The 21,657-nt window shown below is 37.2% G+C and overlaps 1 protein-coding gene across 1 annotated transcript; it reads left to right on the top strand.

Moving 5' to 3' along the window:
- Window positions 1-1,244: 1,244 nt before the first annotated feature.
- SEC22B (SEC22 homolog B, vesicle trafficking protein) lies at window positions 1,245-20,545 on the top strand. The gene is made up of 5 exons (XM_046645377.1): window positions 1,245-1,464; window positions 9,383-9,492; window positions 12,129-12,289; window positions 14,905-15,051; window positions 18,584-20,545. Exons 1-5 carry the CDS (start codon window positions 1,390-1,392, stop codon window positions 18,736-18,738), a joined length of 648 nt encoding a protein of 215 aa, XP_046501333.1. The 5' UTR covers window positions 1,245-1,389; the 3' UTR covers window positions 18,739-20,545.
- Window positions 20,546-21,657: the final 1,112 nt, after the last annotated feature.

The raw sequence follows: 21,657 nt of genomic DNA, 5'->3' as shown, positions 1-21,657 counted from the left end.
TTTAGGCTCCTATATACGCAAGGACTGCCTTCTTTTTCACTTTCTCCACTGTCTTTGTTAATAGCACCATTGGTTTCTTTATCTATATCCCAGTCCTTCATCTTCTGAGTGGAGTCAATCACTAGGTCTTCCTCCCAAAATCCTCTCAAGAAATAATACTAGTTTTCTCCTAACAGCTGTAGAACTGTGGAAAAGCTAACAAAAGCATGAGCTCTTTAACCTACAGTTAAATGTTAAGACCAGTTGCAACAGGATTAAGAGCGTAGGATTTGGATTCAGCCTCAGCTCTAATCTTGTTCCCATCACTACTAGCCATATCATTTTGGAAAAATTACTCTCTGAGGCTTTTTCTCCAACTACAAAGTGGGGACCTAATAGTGAACAACCTTACGGGGTTGTTTGGTTAAATAACTAGCACTTAGCAGTGTTCTATTAATGCAAATGCCAACTCTAAGTGCTCAATAAAGAGTAGTTGTTATTAATATAACAATAAATGTAAGAGTTGTATAACTTTTTTTTGGTTTACAAAACTCATGCACCTACATTTTCTCATTTACTATTAAAAATCCTGACAGACAGAAAACACCTCCATTCTGGAGATGGGGACATCAAAGAAAAGAGAGATGGTAACACTTCCTCAAGTAGAACTGCCTAGACGTTGCTCCAGTAGGTAGTGAATGCCCAGTTACTGGAAGTTCTAGCAAGGTTATCCTGCTACCCATCATGATAGATGTGGGAGAGAGCCCAGCTTTTGGAAGGGTGACTGACCTAGGTGATTTCTGAGGTCCTGTACTAGGCCATTTATTCACATACAATAAATATTTATTTTTTGCCAGAAACAGCACAAACAAACAAGCAAAAACAAAGAAAGACAAAAATCTCTGCCTAGAAATATATGAGTAGGGAAAATATTATGTATAGAAAAATTAAATATGAAAATATATAGCCTGATTTTCAGTTTTTTCTGCATACCCATCATCTAAGTACTCATTAACTCCCATCCTCCTTCCCAGATCTCTCCCCAAACTTAGAAAATCAGGAACTAGAAAATTCTGTTTCCGTTTGTGTGCCATGCCCCCTCAGGGGTCAAAGCTTATTCGAAGTTTCAAATCCAGAAAAGTGGGCGGGGCCTTGGAAGTTTCTGAAGGTGGAAGCAGAGACCGCGGAACTACTGTTCCGGTAGTTGCAGTTCTCGGCGGGAAGTCAATTCTGGGGACCGGTAGTGGAACGCTCTGGAGCTTACTTCCGGCCACCTCAGCGGGAAGCGGAGACGCAAGCAGCTGGATCTTCGGCAAGTAAGGTAGAGGTACGACTGCCGTCGCGGCGGAGGAAGTCAAGGCGACGCCTACGGCCGTGCGGGCCACTGTCGGGTCCCTGTAGCCTGCGAAGATGGTGTTGCTCACGATGATCGCCCGGGTGGCAGACGGGCTCCCGCTGGCCGCCTCGATGCAGGAGGACGAACAGGTGAGGTGCTAGGTCCCCGCGACCTCGAACCCACGCCAGAGCGGGCTGCTCTCAGCGCTGGATTCCTTCTTAGGAGACAGGAGACCCTTGCGGCCTCCCAGGCGCGCCGGACCCCTCCCACGTGCTCATTTAGCCTTTGGGAGCGGAGAGACTACCTGTTAGAAGAAATCGTTCCTGAAGGCGGAGGTGGATTGGTGTTACCTGTTTCTCTTTAGAAAAACGCTCTTGGAGAAGGGATAGGTTCGGCTGATTGTTATCACCCGGTGCCCTGTCACTCTTTAGGGACTTTGTTAAAATTTAGGATTTCTAACTTTTTGCTGCTAATAAGGCTGACTGACAGGTCCTGGGAAAAATCAGCTCGAGTTCTTACGGCTCCTTCTACTGTGGCACCCGATCCTTGACCTCGCTTGCTGACATCTTTTGAAAGTGGATGAGGTAATATTGCCACATGTAGGCGCCCGTTTGAAGTTCAGTACAGTACCTTCTTTAAAGGTTATGCCCAATTCCCTCCTCCTCCGATAAGCCTTAGTAAATTCCTACTGTTGGACTTATAACCACTGTGTTATATTCCTGTAATAGTTTGTACCTTTACTGTTTTCCTTTGCCTTTTAATAAATTGGGTTTCCTAGCAGGCAAACGACAGATCTTAGTCATCTTTGTGTTTCCCATAGCTTTTCCAACAGCAGCTTTGTGCTAGTATCCTCAAAAATGTGCTGAGTTGATTAAAAAACAACTCCAGATATCTTGAAAGGAAGCTACTTTCTGCCTTAGAATCGCACGGGAAATTTCTGTTGTGAGACAAGTTTCTGGAGCAAGGTTAGTGGGGTCCCTGAAGAAGTGAGGCTGAGAATGAAATTTATATAACTAAAGTGATCAGTTTTATTTTACCTTCTCATACAATCTAAGCAGTTTTTTGGAAAAAATCTCAAGGCCTAAAAAAAGATGAGTTCTAAAAAAAAATATTTTGCACATATCTTTTATTGGACTTTTCATTCATATATTCATGGGAAAAAGTAATTAAGCACATCAGATGGGCCAAGCATGATGCTAATGCGGAGGGTTGAGGGACATCGTCCCTGCTTTCATGGAGCTTACAGTTTATGGGAAAGTTAGGTGACTAACAATTATAATGTAGTATAACCCCTGTGGAAGAGGAAGAAGGTTCTGTGGTTGAACATGAAAAAGGTATCTAAGTTGATTTGGGGAGATTCATTCCACAAAACAAAGTCTAAACATTGATTTCAAAAATGTGAAAAATATATCATGCCCTGAATTTTCAACTGTGAAAAATTTTTCTCTTCTCCAGTTTGTTAAGAATTTTCTAGGACTACTCTGCAGAAGGAGTGAAGTTGTTAAAATGAATGCAAGAACAAGGGAGATGGTGTGGGGAAATTTCCCTTGAAGGATATGTAGTTTGACTGAGAAACAGTTTTCCTAGGGTGGGAAAATCTGGTCAGTTTTCCAACTATTGCGATGAATTCCAGCGTGCCGAAGAATATAAAGTAGATTTGAAAGTCTACTTACTGTTAGTAGGCCTTTACTCTGCTTTGATACTTGGTTGAAAAATTATTTGATATATTGTGTTTCTTAATTTAATTCCAAATTAGGTAGCAGTCTACTAAGGTGGATTGCTGTGTTTAATTGACAAGGAAAGATATTTTACACATAAATATTTTTGTGCTTATAATTCCATTGTGATTTCCTTTAGGAATTTTGATTTTGAATGATGAAGGCTTTCCTAAGCTTTTAATATGTGCAAAAATATGAATCTAGACTTATTTTTACTCTTATAATAGAATTTGGAACATTTAGAGAGTGCCTACTACATACCAAGCCTGTGCTAGGCCTGTTGAGTATGTGATTTCATTCAATCTTCATAACCAACCATGTTATTATAGGTACTGTTATTGTCACCATTTATAGATAGTGAAACTCTGAGGCTTAGAGAGGATAGGTCTCTTGCTTAAAGTCACACAGGTCATAAGCATAACGGAATTTTTCATCAGAGTTTCTTTGGCACTGTTGACATTTTGGGATGGACAATTCTTTGTTGTGGGAAACTGTCCTGTGCATTGTAGGGTGTCTAGCAGCATCCCTGGCTTCTACACCGTAGATGCCAGTACCTCTACCACCGCCTTTCCTCTGGTTGTGACAACCAAAAATATTTCCAGACATTCCCAGATGTCACCTGGGTGGGGGTGGGGGTGCAAAATCACCCCTAGTTGAGAACCACTGGTTTTTAATCAATGTCTCTAACTCCAAACTAGAGCCTTAGCAGCTTATCGCTATACTTTACTGCCTTGTTCTTAGTCTTTGTAATAATGTATTTACTCTTAGGAGTCCAGAAATAACTTTTTCAGATGAGTGTCTCCACCAAATAGTTTTATAGTTAAGCACCCTAACAGTCCAGGCCAAATAATACCATGTACTTTTTCAGTTATTTACACTGATAATAAATATATTTCAGATAGTTACTAGGTGCTAGTCCCTGTACAGGCTGCCTTATTACTGAGGATGAAAAGTTATTCAGATAATACAATAGAGTAAAATTAAAAAGCGATACAGGCAGAGGATCTTATACACTGTTTCCTCTGTGCTTTGCTGGAAATGTAGCCCTAGGGTGGGTAGAGGGATAGGTTTTCTGTTCAAACCTAGACTCTTTAAATGATATTCTATCTGTTTCCTTTCTTCATTTCTCATGTTTCTCCTTTTCAGATGTTTGCAATTTCTTTATCTGCTTTCTGTTCAACCTCAAAATGAACCATATTCTCTTCTCTTTCATTTTGCCTCTTCTTTGTAGACTTGAAGAGGATATTAGATCTAACCAAGTAGACAGCAGGGAGCCCCAAGAGAGCAGCTAGTCTGTTGTACAGTGGAACTGCCACACACCCCCAACCACCGTGGGTTGATTAATCACCTTACTGTCATTCCTTTTAGAGGAAAATAGTTCTTGGTGCTGCTGGCCTTTGACCAGCTGAGTCCAACAGATTTAAAGGTGATAAGAGCTTAGCTAAACATTCTTGTAGAGGCAAAAGATGGCATTTGATACAACTAGCTGTTCAGCAGTCCTAGGTGACAGCAATAAAAAGTATTGTGATTTTGTGGCAAATTCTACCCTGTAGCTTTTGTGTTATATACAGAACCAAATCCTAAATATGCTACTCGTCGACCTCGGATTAGTTTCAGAATTTGTCCAGACATTCACATCCACTTCATTACTGGATTCCTAACAGGTATCTTTTCCTTATACTGTATACAAGGCTCATCGAGTCTGTTCTAGATGAAGTAGAAAACAGAATTAGGACATCTAATCTAACTATTTTTAGATAGACTGCCTGACTGTGGGCCCTTTGTGACTTTTATCTTGAAAGCAAACTGAAGGTTTATCTGTAAGGAGGAGATTATATTGTTTTGTGAGATCTAGATCAGAGCTGCCACGAGGTTTCTTGAGCATTTCCTATGAATTAGATTTAATGTTAAATAGTAAGACAGTACCTAGAAGGCAGGTCTACTGTCATTGAAGCAATGTTAATTGTAGAGGTGGTATAACATGCTTAGGAGCAGGGCCTCCAGAGCTAGACTGCCTGGGTTCAAGTCCCAGCCCCTCCCCTTATTGGCCCCAAGTCCTTGGGCAAGTCTGACTTCTCAAATATAAAATGGGCATAATAAGTCTAATCACCTCATAGGGTAGTTCTAAAGATTATATGAGTTAAATTATGTAAAGTGTTTAGAAAAGTGGCTGGCAGAAAGAGAGAGTACTTTCATTTAATTTCATTTGCCTATTTCTGAAGAGTCTTTTCTAATTCCGTTTTGCCTTTCTTAAAGTTTATGGACTAGAATTGTACATAGTGTGGTAGGTACAAATATGCAATAATCAGGAATGGATGAATAAATAATTTTTCCCATTCTAAAACTAATCCATGCTTATTGTAGAAAATTCAGTAAATATGTACAAACAAAAGGACTGAGATGTTAATGGTGATTATTACCTCTATAATTGCTACTTAAATTATATCTATTTTGATGTATAACCTTAATCTTTGCATGTGTGTATAAAATTAAATGATGGATAGTACTGTAAGACTGTTCCACCTAATTTTTTTCACTTAATATATAATGAATATTTTCTCATATCATTGAATATTATACATCATTTTAATGGCTCTATAGTATTCCAGTATATAAATATACCATGTTATTTAACCAGTCCCCTATCTTATTATTGAACATTTGTTTTTTATTTTTATATGCATTTGTAGTTACTTTTTAACATATATATGTGTGTATGTATATTTTCAAAGTTGTGAAATTGTTGAATAAAACAGTATGCAAAATTTTATAATTTCTAATGCATATAGTCAAGATGACTACCAGAAAGACTGTGCCAATATTGTGTTCTGTGGAGTGGTGATGCTTACTGAACCAGCAAGGTAAAATGTTGGTTGGCATGCCATAATCCCTATGTGTAGATATGCCCCCAGTGTCGTACATGGGCAATCACTGCTTTGTTCATTGTAAATCCCTGGAATTGCACATGCTTTTGGCCACAGCTTCTTGCAGTTGATACAGTTGTTAGGCTTTTTCTCTCAGGTTGCAGTAATGTTTACAATGCCTTTTATGAAGTCGAAGGACTTGTACCAGTCTTTATTTGACTGACAGGTTTTGCCATCTGTTTCTTTCACTGGTTCCTTAAGGTGCTCACCTGCCTTTCACTGTCAAAAAACGTATAACATCTGTGGTTGTGTTTATTTTAGAAAAGCCCATGTCTAAAAAGCCCAATGTCTCAGTTCCACCCCCGAGATACTGATTTAATTGGCGGGGGTGAAAATTGGGCATGAGTAGTTTTTTTAATATCCCCAGGTGATTCTAGTGTGAAGCCCAGGTTGAAAATCATTGATCTATATTGATATTATTTCTTGGTACTTTCATAGCATTTCCGACTTTATTTTCATCCCTTTTATCTACTGTTGTGGAGTCAGATCTCTTTCAAATGCCATGTAATAGCATTGGTGAAGCCAACGGATTGGCAAGTACCATTCAAATGTAGGAACATAGGATATTGTGCACTAGTTCAAAGCGTGTGATACTATTTGCTCTCCTTTTTTGACTGACAATTATGAAAATATATATGTTACATGTTAGATATATACCTCAATAAAAATAGATTAAATAAAATGGTGAACTAAAAATTTCATTATGAATAAGGAAGTGAATAAGGAAGTAAATGGCACTGCTATATTAGCAATACTGTTTCATATGATACTGTTAATATGTATTATAATGTTGATTATTATAAAGTATTATTAATATATAAAACTGTATGTATATATATACACACACATGCATACATATATACATTAATATAGAAATATTTCTTAAGTGAGCAGCATTATAACAAATCATTGCCAGAAGGACAGTGCTAAACAACATTAATCTACAAATTGATACTTCTAGTGGTCTCTGCCTAACTCCCCTGGTTCGTTTATGCTGATTTACTTCCTTATTCATATTGAAATTTCTAGTTCACTATTATATTTAACCTATTTTTTTTGAGGTATATATCTAACATATAGCATTATATTAGTTTCAAGTGTACAACATGGTGATTTGATATTTGTATACATTGCGAAATGATCACCACAATAAGTCTAGTTACCATCCATCACCATACATAGTTAAAAACTTTTCTTTTCTTTTTCTTTATTTCTTGTGATGAGGACATTTCAGATTTACTCTCTTAATAGCAGCTTTCAAATATGCAATATAGTATTATTAACTATAGTCGCCATGCCTTACATTACATCCCCATGATGTATGCATTTTATAACTTTAAATTCTTACCTTTTGACCCCCTTCACCCATTTCACCAAACCTCTACTATCCTCCCCTCTGGCAACCACCAGTCTGTTCTCTTTATCTGTGAGCTCAGTGTTTTGTTTTGTTTGTTTATTTTGTTTTTTAGATTCCACATATAAGTGAGATCATAATGTATTTGTCTTTCTCCGACTTATCTTACTTAGCATAATGTCCTCAAGATCCATCCATGTTGTCACACATGGCAAGATTCTATTATTTCTTATGGCTAAATATTAGTCCGTTGTGCATATATACCACATGTTCTTTATCCATTCATCCTTTGATGGACATTTAGGTTGTTTCCGTATCTTGGCTATTGTAAATAATGTTGCAATGAACATAAGGGTGTATATATCTTTTTGAATTAGTGTTTTCATTTTCTTCAGATAAATACCCAGAAGTGGAATTGCTGGATGATAGTTCTATTTTTAGTTTTTTGAGGAACCTCCATACTGTTTTCCATAGTGGATACAGCAGTTTACATTCTCACCAGTAGTGCGCAAGGGTTCCATTTTCTCCACATCCTCGCCAGCACTTGTAATTTCTTATCTTTTTGATAATAGCCATTCTAACAGGTGTGAGGTATTACCTCATTGTGGTTTTGATTTGCATTTCCAGTTCACCATTTTAAATATAGCTTAGAGTCCTGTACTTGTACATTTGCTTATCTGCCATGTTCACAATTTTATCATTGCTTCCTTGTTTTTACTCTTAGTTCAGTGGTTCATGTCAAGAATTTTAAGATTTCACTTTGTATTTTCTCAAACTTAGACCTCAGATCCAGTCCCTGGGAGAATCTCATATAAATACTTTTCTATTTAAACGTTTAGGGATTAAACATCTACCAAGGGGAGATAGTGTTTCTTTCAATCCAAAATAAAATAATTCCTCCCATCACATGGCAAAAGTTATTGGATTTTTTCCCCCCAGTATGTGGATAAATAACTAATACATATTGGCTTCCCATTCTTCCTGCACTTCTTTTCCCTTTTGGATCTAGTAGGTGAGTGAGGTCTGATTTTCTCCTTTTGAAATGATGCTGCTATTTCCCACAGTAGACTATTTTCCCTCTTTAAAAAAAAAAAAATTTAGGGGCCGGCCCAGTGGCACAGCGGTCAAGTGCGTACATCCTGCTTCGGCAGCCCAGGATTCACCGGTTCATATCTCTGGGGCAGACATGGCACCACTTGGCAAGCCATGCTGTGGTAGGCGTCCCACATATAAAGTAGAGGAAGTTGGGCACGGATGTTAGCTCAGGGCCAGTCTTCCTCAGCAAAACGAGGAGGATTGGCAGCAGTTGTTAGCTCAGGGCTAATCTTCCTCAAAAAAATAAAAAATAAAATAAATAATTAAAAAATTTTTTAAATCATTTAGAAATTGTTCAGGAAAATATTGCCTGTAATTCTATCATCTGAATATTATTATTTTCATTTTTGTATACATACATCCCTTGCCATGCAGACTTTTGCTGTCTGAACTTGGGAACCAAATAGATTTGTTCAGTAGTGGATATTTGACTCTCCTATCTTTGTCCTTACTCTTCCTCATTTTTACCTAGTTGCAGTTAGAGTGTTCATAATAATTTGCAGTCATGGCTACACACATTTAACTTTGCTTGAATGCTCCATACTGTAACACTTTGTGGAAGATTTTGCTTGGTATTCCAGCATAAGAATGAGATTCATTAGTCTGTTGTTCCCAGGATTTCCTCCTGAGTATAGAACATGTGAGTTCTGTGCCAGTAACTATGCAAGTGAAGTGGAGGAGGGCGCTGACCTAACAATGGAAGGAACACTGAATTGGAAGTTAAGCCTGCTTTAAATGTAGTTGAGGGGTGCGTTTTTACTTCTTAGCAAATAACTAATGTGATTTTCTTGAAGAACTAGGAGTTCCGGTCTCCCCTTTTGCTCTAAAAGTAGGCCATGGTTCTTTTGTTAAAATGAATCTTATTAACTTGTAAATGAAGGCCCTTATTCACATAGCATCCTCATAATGTGATGCTTCTCATAATTGAGACAGCTTTTTTTGTGGAAAATTCTTAAATGAAGGTGTCTTCTTTCAGTCTGGCCGCGACCTTCAACAGTACCAGAGTCAGGCTAAGCAACTCTTCCGAAAGCTGAATGAACAGTCCCCTACCAGATGTACCTTGGAAGCTGGTGCCATGACTTTCCAGTGAGTATAATCTTGACTTCTTTGTAATCATTTAAGTATGAAATACGGTAAATATAAGTAACACCTGATAAGAGTGGTAACATTTTTTTAGAAGTAAAAATAACTTTAAAAATATAGTCTCTTCATAGAAGCAACTTCCCTGGCTCTAATTCTCTGCAAATCTGAAATCTTGATTTTTTTATTCAACTTGTATACAGTAATTTAACCTGTTAATCCTGTGTCTAGTGATAACTTTTTACTTTAGGAGCTTCTTGGAGCCACACACATGTAGGTTAGTACCCTTGCTCAAACATTTACTAACAATGTAACCTTGAACAATTCACAGGCCTCAATTTCCTCTATAAAATAGGGAGAATAATCATAGTTTTGTGAAGATTATGAGGGAATCCATGTATATCTCTTAACATCTTGGCTGGTACATAGAGAATAGTCACTAAGTGTTAGTTATTAGTTAGGAAAAAGAAAATTATAAAGGCTAGTGTAAGAGCATCTCAGTCAGTATTTATAGACAGTGCATGCGGCCGAGAGAGAGATCAAAGGGACTTGATTAGATTTCAAATAATCTACAAATAATTGCTATTAAATGTTTAATACGTGTCAAGTTTGAAGGTGATAAAACAGGAAGGATTTAAAAAGTAAAGAGAGGGCAAGAAGATCAGAGGAAAATGAAAAAGGATTAGCTGAATAATCCTTGCTATTTTAGGAACTCAGATTATGTAGACTTGAGAGAAACCTGCTGTGTTTAATTTAAAAGGAAAAAAGAAAACCTCTACTTACCAAAAAACAAGCAAACAAGTATACAAAACCAAAACCAAACCCTGGCCTGTTGGTTAAGAAAGTAGTGGATATTAAATTTCATAAAGTATTAATTTACATGGTATATGAAACATTTTCTATAAATGGAATTTTCAACATCAAAAAATAGTGGAGGCACTTAATTATATAGTATCCGTATCTCTACCATGGGTTAGGAAGAAAAGATCTAGGAAAGTTTTCATGGAATTGAAGAGATGTCCTTCTGCCTGGTTCCTTTAGGACCTTTACAGTGTCATCTCATCCTTTATTCCCATGCAAGAGCTATTTATTAAAGATTTATTCTTTGCCAGATCATGTTTTAAGTCCTGCCTTTAATGTCTGTAGCTTTTAATGAACTTATCCTCTTATTAGAGAGAGACACATATGCAAACGACTATACTATAAAACATTAATGGCAAGAAGTGCTGTAATTGGGATATAAATAAAATGCTTTGGAGGAGAGAGAAGGAAGCAAGAAATTCCCATTTGTAGGGAGTAAGTTTTAGGGAACGGTGTAGAGGGAGGGAGAATGCAGAGCAATCTCACAGAAAAAATTATAGTAGAATCGAACATATGAAAATGAACAAGATTTCCCTAGGTACATAAGAAAGTATTATGGTTAGAAAGGAACACTATAGGCAGAAGTCCATGAGGACATGAAAGAACCTAGCTTGTTGGAGAACAGGATGTCGTTTGGTGTGTTGGGATATATAATGGAATGCGGCCTGTACTTGTTTTGGAGGGCTACAGATACTATACCAAGGAGTACCATTTTATTTTATTGGTATTTAGGAATCCCTAGAGTTTTTAAGCAGGGTAGTGTGGTCATATTTACTTTTTAGGAATAAAACTGGTGGTTTAGAAGATGGTCTGGTCTGAAGGCAAGGAGACTGGTTAATTCAGGTGCCCAAGCAAGAGATGGGACAGCAGTATTATTATTATCAGCATCATCATTATTACTTATTTTAAAGGGTCTGCGAGATCATAGAATATAATAGACTATAAACTATGCTCTGTGGAGTCCTAGGATGCCTTCGGAACCACATATAAAGGGCAGGGATGGGGATGTGCATAATACTTTGGGCCCTTAAAGTCTTACTTAAAGAATTTATGACTTTATTTGCTATACGTATTGGTGTTCTGAACATAATTATTGCTAAAGTAAAGAATATTATGGTTGAAAAAACATTTGAAAACCACTGAATAACCTAACCTCTTTCCAAGGCTGCCTCAGACATGCAGTCATATGGCCCCTTCCAAAGTGCCAGGGAGCTCCCTCTCACAAGAGGAAGTCAGTTCTGTTATGGGATAGTTTCCACTTGATACAGAGTCCTCCTACCCTGGAAATTAGGCAGTGTTATTAGTCTTCAGGTTCTTATGTTCTGTACCCAGTAAATGTCGTGGCATTAACTTCCAACTTTTAAGTATCCACAAAAATTTCCAGTTTCACTATTTTTCTTACAGCTGCAAGGAGTTTAAATATGTGTATACTGGTTTACCATAATACATAATCAAAGGTTAGATGGAGTCGCAACTCCGAGTTTTCAAGAAAAAGTCTTAGGTATTAAGGTATTTTAGTTGGAAAATTATGTGATGAATAAACAGTTATAATAAACATGTCTAAATATTCCTTTTGGAATATACTTCTAATCGTTGGAAGATGTTTGCTTTCTGATTCCAAGGATTTATGGTTTGAAATTGACTTTCTGATTTACTTAGACTCAAAGGGCTTAGGTTAGAATCTTTTCAAAGTTTGTATGCCACTAAGAGTCTGTTTCAAATTGTTGGAGGTATTGTTACTCTACAAACAACGTTTCCATGCTTTTTTTTTGTCTCTGCAGCTACATCATTGAGCAGGGAGTGTGCTACTTGGTTTTGTGTGAGGCTGCCTTTCCTAAGAAGTTGGCTTTTGCCTACCTAGAAGATTTACACTCTGAGTTTGATGAACAGCATGGAAAGAAGGTGCCCACTGTGTCTCGACCCTATTCCTTTATTGAGTTTGGTAAGTTTTTGCTCCTCACCTCTTTATGGAGGGAGCAAACAATATGGAGCAGCTATTTGTTACACTGATACAATGTTGACACATTTTTTTCTGATGTTTACTTACTGAAGTTTTGGATTCTGCCTCAGCTTCCTACCACCTCTTTTTGTCCTTTTGAATGATTGAGGCTTCTTTCTCATAAGTAATTTTCTCTGGTGGTTGATCTTTTCCCCATAAAGTTGTTTCCCTTTGCCCTTTTTTGTTTTTTGGTTGGATTCTTCATTAGGGTCAAGAACTGTGCCTAATGATCCACTTGACTGGCGCCGAGTTCTTCTTTCCCCCAACCCACAGATACACACACAGACATACACACACACAGTCAGGCTCATTTTATGGAGATCAAAATTTGGAAATCAGAAAGAATGGTGTTTTGTTTCTTTTATTAGAATAAGATCCTCTAGTTTAAGAAAAAAGTACCAGAAGATAATGTGATATTGTTGTTGTTAGTGCAGTTGAGTTGGTTCTGGTTCCTAGCGACCCTGTGAAGAGTAGAGTGAAACTCTGCCCAATCTTTTCCCACCATCCTCTCACCTTCCGGCAGTATATCAGACAATGCTTTGCTGCTTTCATAGAGTTTTCATGGCCATTTTTTTTGGAATTGGGTGGCCAAGACGTTCTTCCTGGTCTGTCTCAGTCTGAAAATTCTGCTGAAACCTGTCCACCATGGGTGACCATGCTGGCATTTGAAATACCCGTGGCATAGCTTTCAGCATCACAGCAACACACAGCTGCCACAGTATGACAGCTGACAGACAGAATATGGTATTGGGGGATAGCATTTACTACATGCAGAAGTAGTGAGCATGGGTATCCATATTTGTGCAAGAATTCTAGAAGAACTCATCACTGGTCAGACCTGGTAGAGTGCCTCATGGCAACAGATCGAAGGAAATGTCCTAGGTACAGTAAGTAGAGGAAGTGAGAACAAGTATGATAAGACTACATCACTGACTTTTTAGTTAAAAAAGAAATTGGTTTTACTATCTGAATTTCTGAAGTGTTTCAAGTTTGCTAGATATGTGGGCCATCTTGCTTTTTAGAAATAAAGAAAATTTAATGAAACATTCTAGTGTTTCATAACTACAAACTCTACAAGTGCTGATTTTTATAATGGCCAAATTTTCAAATTTTATTTTTGTAGACAATAGAGGTCCAGTAAACCCAAGAAAAAAATAAGACTACGCTATCAGGGTCACACAAGAAATAGTTTGTGCACTCAAATTAGCTTACAAGATTATGTACAAAGATATGAATGGGTTATGGGTGAACCACAGGTGTAGTAACCTGAGACCAGTAACACAGTAATTGCTACCATCCCAAGGCCTGAGGGATAAGAGAAGGGAGCAGTTTCTTGAACTGGAAAGGAGAAAATTTATAGAGAATGCCAACTTGAGAGGAACAGTCACTTTTGGTGGAGGGACACTGCCAGTCCAAGGGGACTTCTCCAGGAGGAGGTAGGGGAATAAATAGCCTGATGTCATTATCCATTCTTCCTTACTCTTGGGGCTCCCCCCACTGGCTGAACCTAGCTAGAAGCTGGAGAGCAAGGAGCCCATGGATGTGGTCCATGCAGGTGAGCTTCCCAAGGCAGAAAGTAGAGTGCACAAGGCTGGAGAGGAGATCGAAAGAGGCAGATGAGGGGCCATCCCAGTGGCACAGCAGATAAATTCTCACGTTCTGCTTCAGCGGCCTGGGGTTTGCCAGTTCGGATCTCGGGTGTGGACCTACACACTGCTTGTTAAGCCATGCTGTGGCAGGTGTCCCACATATAAAGTAGAGTAAGGTGGGCACGGATGTTAGCTCACGGCCAGTCTTCCTCAGCAAAAAGAGGAGGATTGGCGGTGGATGTTAAGTCAGGGCTAATCTTCCTCAAAAAAAAAAAAAAAAAAAAAAAAAGGAAAATGAAGGGTATTCAGCACACATAACTTAAGATTTTTGTCAAAAGTTAAAAATGCAATTTTTAGTAATTAGTCATTCTTCTTACAGTGTTGAGAAATACAGATATGGGCTGAACATGAATGAGACTGCAGTTTATAGTGGTATTCTGGGAAGCTCCCTATCACGTTTGCTTTATGTGAAGTCTGAAGTTTAAGAACAGTGTGAAATTGGGAATGTAGGTTAAAGAAAATACTTTAAGACAATGTTTTTCAACCTTTGAATGAGAATGTAACTCTTTTCCATGCTAGGCTGTTGTGATGCTAGATTGTTGCCAGCATCCTTTCCAGGGAATGTGTAGAGTTAAGTAAGGAAATTCTGAGAGTCCTTGGAATATAGTTTGAAAATTTCTGCTTTCAGGAAAGGCTTACTGTAGAGGGTTTTAATTTATCTAAGGATCCTGATAGCAGATACTTCTAATTTGAAGGTGTGCAAAGGAAATTTCTCCTGAATGATCATCTGTTATATCTTTACATTTTACAAATGAAGAAATCAAAACTCAAATTTGATAGTCAGTCAAGAGCTTGGTTAACCACGGTCAGTTGCAGATCCAGACCCAACTCAGAACTTGCGTTCCCTACTTTAGTACTGTGATGGACATGAAAGAATTTGTTAATGATCACTTTTCTTTATCGTTCTAGATACCTACATTCAGAAAACCAAGAAGCTCTACATTGACAGTCGTGCTCGGAGAAACCTGGGCTCGATCAACACTGAATTGCAAGATGTGCAGAGGATCATGGTGGCCAATATTGAAGAAGTGTTACAACGGGGAGAAGCACTCTCAGGTACCTGAAAGCAGTAAGAGTCTTAGGAAGAAGTGGCTCTCATTCCATAGGCAAGGGTAGCTTACTTTGGGATACCTTTTTTCCTGTTAGGTTCTATCTAGCTACTGTTAAGAATTCCTCTCTCAGAGATAGGTAACATTACAAATCTCCCAATATGATACATTTTTTTCCCAGCAAGATTAGTTTTTGTTGAGTTGAAACAGTGTAGAAGTCTCATTACATATCAGAAACAATTATTGTTTCCAGGATGTTTACAAAATTAAGTAAATATTTACAGAAACATATAAGTAAGAAAAATGAAAAGAAGAATGAGGAAATTGTCAAAAGATTTATTGTAGTGGTTTCCTGAGTAGCCACTTTGAGAGACTTTACTGCTGCCAGATCAAATGTTATAAAGTGCCATTTTCATCAAGGCATTCCTCTGCTGGAAAACTTTTAGAATCTGTGCCTACAAGATCATATCTAATCTGGTCTCAACTTACTTTGCATTCAATCAGTCATTATTACCGAATGCTTGTAATGTGCAAGGCATCATGTTCTCTATAATGGAAGATAAGGAAATTGCAAACGTCTCTCATTCTCCCTAGTACAAGAACATTCTGCCTCAACCAGGTAGCTTCCTCACCATGCTGGACTTGTTCTTTAAGATCTGGATAACACCTGCTTCTTCAAAGAAGCCTTCCTGATTCCTATAGCCCATGTCACATTAATCTCTTTTGTCCTTTAAACTTTTAAAGTGCGCTTAGCTGCATGGTGTTTTTAGCACATCATGGTGTGTGTGTACATGTATTTGTGTGTACTTATTTACCTAATTTACCTTAAAATATACATATTTACCTAATAATTAAATCTTACCTAAGTGTTTAATGTGGTCATGTATTCTTTAAAGGTAGTATTTGTGTGTTTCATATCTTTTTCATGTACTTCTGTTATTTCTCTCACAGTAATGATCACAAGTAGATACCTTAATGAATATTTCTTGAATTCAACCTTGTTACATAATCATGGGTAAATGGATTTTCCTTTATTATGACTGCAAATTTTAACCTTTATGTTTGTAGTCATTGTTTGTCCTAGCATATAGCTTCACACTCTTTAAACATCAGATTTTGGATAAGTGAGTCTGTGTAAATTTTTATCATAACAGACTTAACAGTTTTTATCTGGGATAAAGTACACCAGCACAAGAATTTTTCTTAAATCCAAAATTTATATATTGGCCAGTTTATCAAAAGTGTAAGGGATTCTCTTCTAAGTGCTGTGCTGTTGCTACAAAGGTGCTATGTTAATTGAAAAAGAAGTACATTTCTCCCCTCAAGTAGCTTCGTCTGATTGGGAAGATAAGGAACATTGTCACAGAATAATTCATAGACAGTATAAGGGAGCCAACATCAATTGAACCCTTACTTTGTGCTAGGCAATATAGTAGGGGGCCTTTACATATATCTTCTTTATTCTTTAGAGTAATCCCATTTGAAATGGGTGGTATCAAACAAGTTTTACAGATAAAGAAGCAGAGACTCAGAAAACTTAAATAGCTTACCAAAAGTCACACTCACTGCTAGTGCCTTGCAGAATTTGTTGGCCTCCGGAGTCCCTGTCCATCTTCAGTGTATGATAGTTTTAAATAGATAAATAGACAATAAGAGCTATAAAAGTTTAGAAGGAAGTAGATAAATGTGAAGTGGACAGGGACGATTTCTTGAATTTTGATAGATTAGGAAGGAGTGAAGAGAGTGGTATTTTAAGAGGTAGAAAAAACATCTGAAAAGAGCATATTTGAAGAACAGTAAAAAGATTAGCCTACTTCAAAAAATGTTTCTTCCTCCTTAAGTTTCTTGATAAAAAGCATCCATCTTTTATGCTTTTTTCTCTTTGTAATTTTTAAAGTTTAAGAGCTAGTCTGCTTTGCATTTAAGACCCAAGAATAGTTCCTATGGGTTCTTTCAGGAAGATCAAATTATGTCCTTTTTTACTGCATAAATATACTTGTGTCTTTTAAGCCATGGGTTTTGTTTTTTCGTTCAAACATGTCACCCTACTAGACTGTAAATTCCACAAATACAGGGATCACATATGTTTTGTTCATTATTGTATCCTCCAGTGCTTCACATGGTGCCTGTAATGTAAATATTGCTAAATGACTTCTCCCAAAAGTTGCTTTGTCTTTATAGCATGTGTTTCAGCATGTTCCTGTGTAGAGGAATTCTCTGACTATTCCGTATTTTATGTGACCTAGTAGTTGTTCTCCGCCCGGTTATTCTCAGCAGATTTAGATTCATTTAGCAAATATTTATTTATTGAGCACTGACTATATGCCAGTGCCTGTTCGAGGGCCTGGAGTTATAGCAGTGAACATAGTAGTTAAAAACCTCTGTCTAGAGGAGTGTACATTCCAGTACACTGGCTAGGAAGATTCCTGGCAGCGTTGTCATGGTTATTTCTCATCCCCTAACTTTTTTCTTGTGTGACTAGGTGTTTTTCTTACTTACAGGACAAGTTGCTAATTTAGAAGTGACTGTCATGTCTGTGTTGCTAAGCAATGCCACATTTCTCAATCAAAACCAGTCTCTGTTAAGCAATTCTAGATATTCCAAAAGCATTCCCCAAGGAAGAACAAACAAATTCCGATTGCAAAATAGGGTTTTTCAAAAGTTTGAAGAAGTAGAAAGTTTGATAGAATTCCTTTATATCAAACTGAGAATTTACTTTTTACTAAAATATGCCATATATTTTAGTCCAGTCTAGCTTGTGTCTATCTGGCTGTTTTCTAAGTGCTCAGTTAACAATTATAAGAATATAAACAATTATAAGAAGATAACAACATTACGAATGTTCTTATAGGACAAAAAACTTTGCAGAAGATTCTGAAAAGCTTAATTTAATAGATATTGGTGGTTTTCTAGCACCTATGATTGTATTTTAGTTACAGCTTTCCTATGTCTCTTGAAATATAATTTCTGATAGCTTTACCTTCATAATAGTCTTTGCTATGTGGAGAATCTTACAAATTTGGTCACAGTCACCACTGTGAAGATGAATTATGAAGATGATTAATGTCAGCTAACATTTATTAAGTGTTTACCATATGCCAGCATTGTGCTCACTTTACAGGCACTCTCATATACCTGTAATCCTCTGACATAGTTACTGTTATTATCCCCATTTTATAGTTGAAGAAACTGGGTCTTAGGGAGGCTGAGTGAGTTGGCCAATGTCGCATGGCTGGTTTAGCTGAGATTTGAACCAGAATCTGAGGCCAGAGCCTGTATTCCTAACTACCTTACTGTACAGCCTCAAGAATTTGAGTTAATTTGGTCTGATAGTTTAAAAATGCATTGTAGATTTTACAGTGCTTTGGGATCATGAGTTAATCAGTACTGGCCACTTTACCTTTAAAATAAAAATGATAATTAAAGCTTCATGGTTGTTTGGTATAGTGACACTCACTTTGGTTATTTTTATGTCTTAATACATTTGATAAAATACTTCCAGGGACTAATTAATGTTTTCCTTTTTTCCTCTTTGACAGCTTTGGATTCAAAGGCTAACAATTTGTCCAGTCTGTCTAAGAAATACCGCCAGGATGCAAAGTACTTGAACATGCGTTCCACTTATGCCAAACTTGCAGCAGTAGCTGTATTTTTCGTCATGTTAATAGTGTATGTGCGATTCTGGTGGCTGTGAAGTAATGAACCAGTCACTGGCAAGGGAGAACCTACAATTCGGCAGGTGTATGTTTTCAGGAAGCTGAGCTCACAGAGATGTGTATTAGAATCCAAGTGGAATTTCTGCCTCTAAAGACCTTGCAAGAAAAGATACGCCCTGAAAATGAAAGGTTACACCTCATTTAACGAAGCTTAACCCTGTGTAGAAAGTCTCTTGTGTGGGCAGAGGCTTTCTCTGGGTGCTAAGCCATATGTGTTAGGGAACAGTAGATTGTTTTCTTTTGTTTTTTCCCTCCCAGTGTTTTACATTTCTAAAACAGCACTGATCAGGGCATCCTCATTCTCTAGTGGAGCCATCAGTGAGGTTTGGCTTAACCAATCTGTGCTAGAAATAGTCTGCAATTCCTTCAGAGAAGGCAGCCCTTTGGGAAGATTTTTGACTCTATCTGATCAACATTCCTTTTGTTGGTGACATTTGTGAATTTCAGTAATCTGAGCTTTGGATGGCCTTTTAAATAAGAATCCAGTATGTAAAGGTTAATTGCTGTGCTGCAAAGATCTTGTCTCTTGGCCCCTGTAGGAAGTTAACCTTTGTTGTTTTTCTTTTGTGATATTTTGCTTATTGCACAATTGCTTTAGGGTTAAATGAATTATATTAAGATGCCTTGAAATTATAGCACTCCTTGATTAAGAAGCTAAAATGTTTTCTGTCATTTACTCCTTAAAAGACTTAAATTAGTTTCGGACATTCTTAATGTTATTTTTCAGCATCTGGTTTATGTTAATATAAGAGTGAGAATAGCTTATAGATAGCCACAGGCCCCTGATGTAATGAGAAGAAAGGCCTGCTCGTAACTACAGCATTGTCCTGCCCCTTTCTCACTTTCTCCATTACAGTTTTCCCCACACTCTTTTCCTCCTGCCACAGTTTGCTAACATTTTTTAAATTCTTCTGTGACCATTAGTTTCGTGTCCCATAAACATCCTCTCAGGATATTCTCAAATTTCAAAATGGAAAATGTTCAGCTGTGTAGTTAATTAAATTTAAATTTTTGCATAGCAACTGCTCAAACTACTAAATACATTTATCTGAGAAAGTCTCTGAGAGTACTTCATACCTCCTTCAGTCTATGTAAATTCCCTGAGAATGTTCTAGAGATAGATTAATCATTTACAGTGGCTTCTGTTAACAAATAAAAGTACCTATGATTTTTCCCTTTTTTTGCTCAGGGATGATAGGGATTTCCTTTTACCTTCTGAGGTAGGATTTTTTAAGTGAGAAGAACGGGACTTTTAAATAGTGTCACAAGGGTCTACAATATAACCTATAATTCCTACACATACTGCAAATATTTCTTTAAATTGTGCAGGAAAATGAGCCAACTTCTTATTTCTTCACATCTTTAACCAGTAAGCAATTTTATAACTTTAAGAGATCATCAAAGCTACTGTCCTGATTCCTGATAGAGAAAAAAATCCTGTTTCCTTATAACAAGGCAAGGAGAAATGCTTATTTTATTCCTGATAATTTACAGAGCTAGAATACAATTTTTTTTTCCATTTTGAACCTAAATCTGCCAATTAGAGTTTGGTGCATGAAATAGGAAGTTACTTTTTATAGAGAATAAGTGCTTTTAAGGCCCTAAAAGCCTTGTCCCTAAGTAATGATGTTGATAATAAAAGCCTTTGAAAGGCTAAAAACCTAAGTAGTGGTACCATAGCATTTGGTACTTCTAAACGAGTGGAGAGTGGCAGCTCGTTGAGAGTTGCATGCTGCAACCACGTGTTCAGCAATGAAATAAATACTTCTAGAATGTTCCCTTCAGTGTGCAGTTTTGTTATCTAGTTAATTTATGTACACATATCCTTCTAGGTACATTTCTACCTAAACTCAGTGGGTTAATTAAAAAAATGAGAAGCAGGAGATGAGGAACAAAGGAATAAGAAAGTAGTTTAAGATTATGATGATAGAAAAATGAAAGAAAAAGACTGTCATAATATGTCTCCTACTTCTGTTCTTTATTGGAGGTAGTGGGAAGATCTGACTGGATGAAATGTATCAGCAACCAAACAGACATCTAAAATAAAATGTGATAAACAACTATACAGGGTTGTTAGGGGCACATTAAGAAAGGACACCAAATTTACTTTGGAGAAGAGTGTAGTAAGAGGAGAAATAGGGTATTCTAGACAGAGTCAATGGCTTGTGCAAAGTCATGAGTTACAAAGAACAAGGCACGTTTTGGAGATGGTTATTAGCTTGGTTCACCTTAATTCATAGCGTTAGTGTAGGCAGTTGAGACTTGAAAAAGAAACACTAGACTGGTATACTATCATAAAGGGACTTTGCTGCCCTAAGGTGTTTAGACTACACTAACATCAGTGGCAAGAGATGACATCACATTTATAGTTTCAAGTGATCATTCTGGCCATAGTTTTAAAAGATATATTAGAGACGGATAAGCCTGGAAATAGGGAGATGAAACTAAGGAGCCATCCAAGGTAGAATGAGACATAGGAGACAGATTTCAAGTGATTTTCAAGAAAAGAGTCATCCCAGGTATCAAATAATAACTAATGTTTACATAATGCTTTCTTTGTTAGGAGCTTATTTAATTTTATTCTCACATTGACACTTTATTTTATTCTCACATTGGTGTTTTGAAGTAAGTACTGTTCATACCATATGAATGAAGAAACTTTATAACGGTTACCACTCTGAGGCACAGAAGAGTTAAGTAATTTGTTCAAAGTTGCAGAGCTAGAAAGTGATGAAGCTAAGAATTGAGCCTAGTAGTTTGGCTCCAGAGTCTTGCTTTTCTCCACTATATTATACCACCAAGAGGTCAAATAAGTACCAAAAAATGTCTTTTGAATTTAGTGATTAGGAACTTAATCATACAGGTAGAAGTAATTACAGAGAAGTGGGGACAAGTCA

This window comes from Equus quagga, chromosome 18, assembly GCF_021613505.1.
Source record: "Equus quagga isolate Etosha38 chromosome 18, UCLA_HA_Equagga_1.0, whole genome shotgun sequence".
In the NCBI taxonomy this organism is placed as follows: Eukaryota; Metazoa; Chordata; class Mammalia; order Perissodactyla; family Equidae; genus Equus; species Equus quagga.
This window is presented reverse-complemented; position numbering and strand designations above follow the sequence as displayed.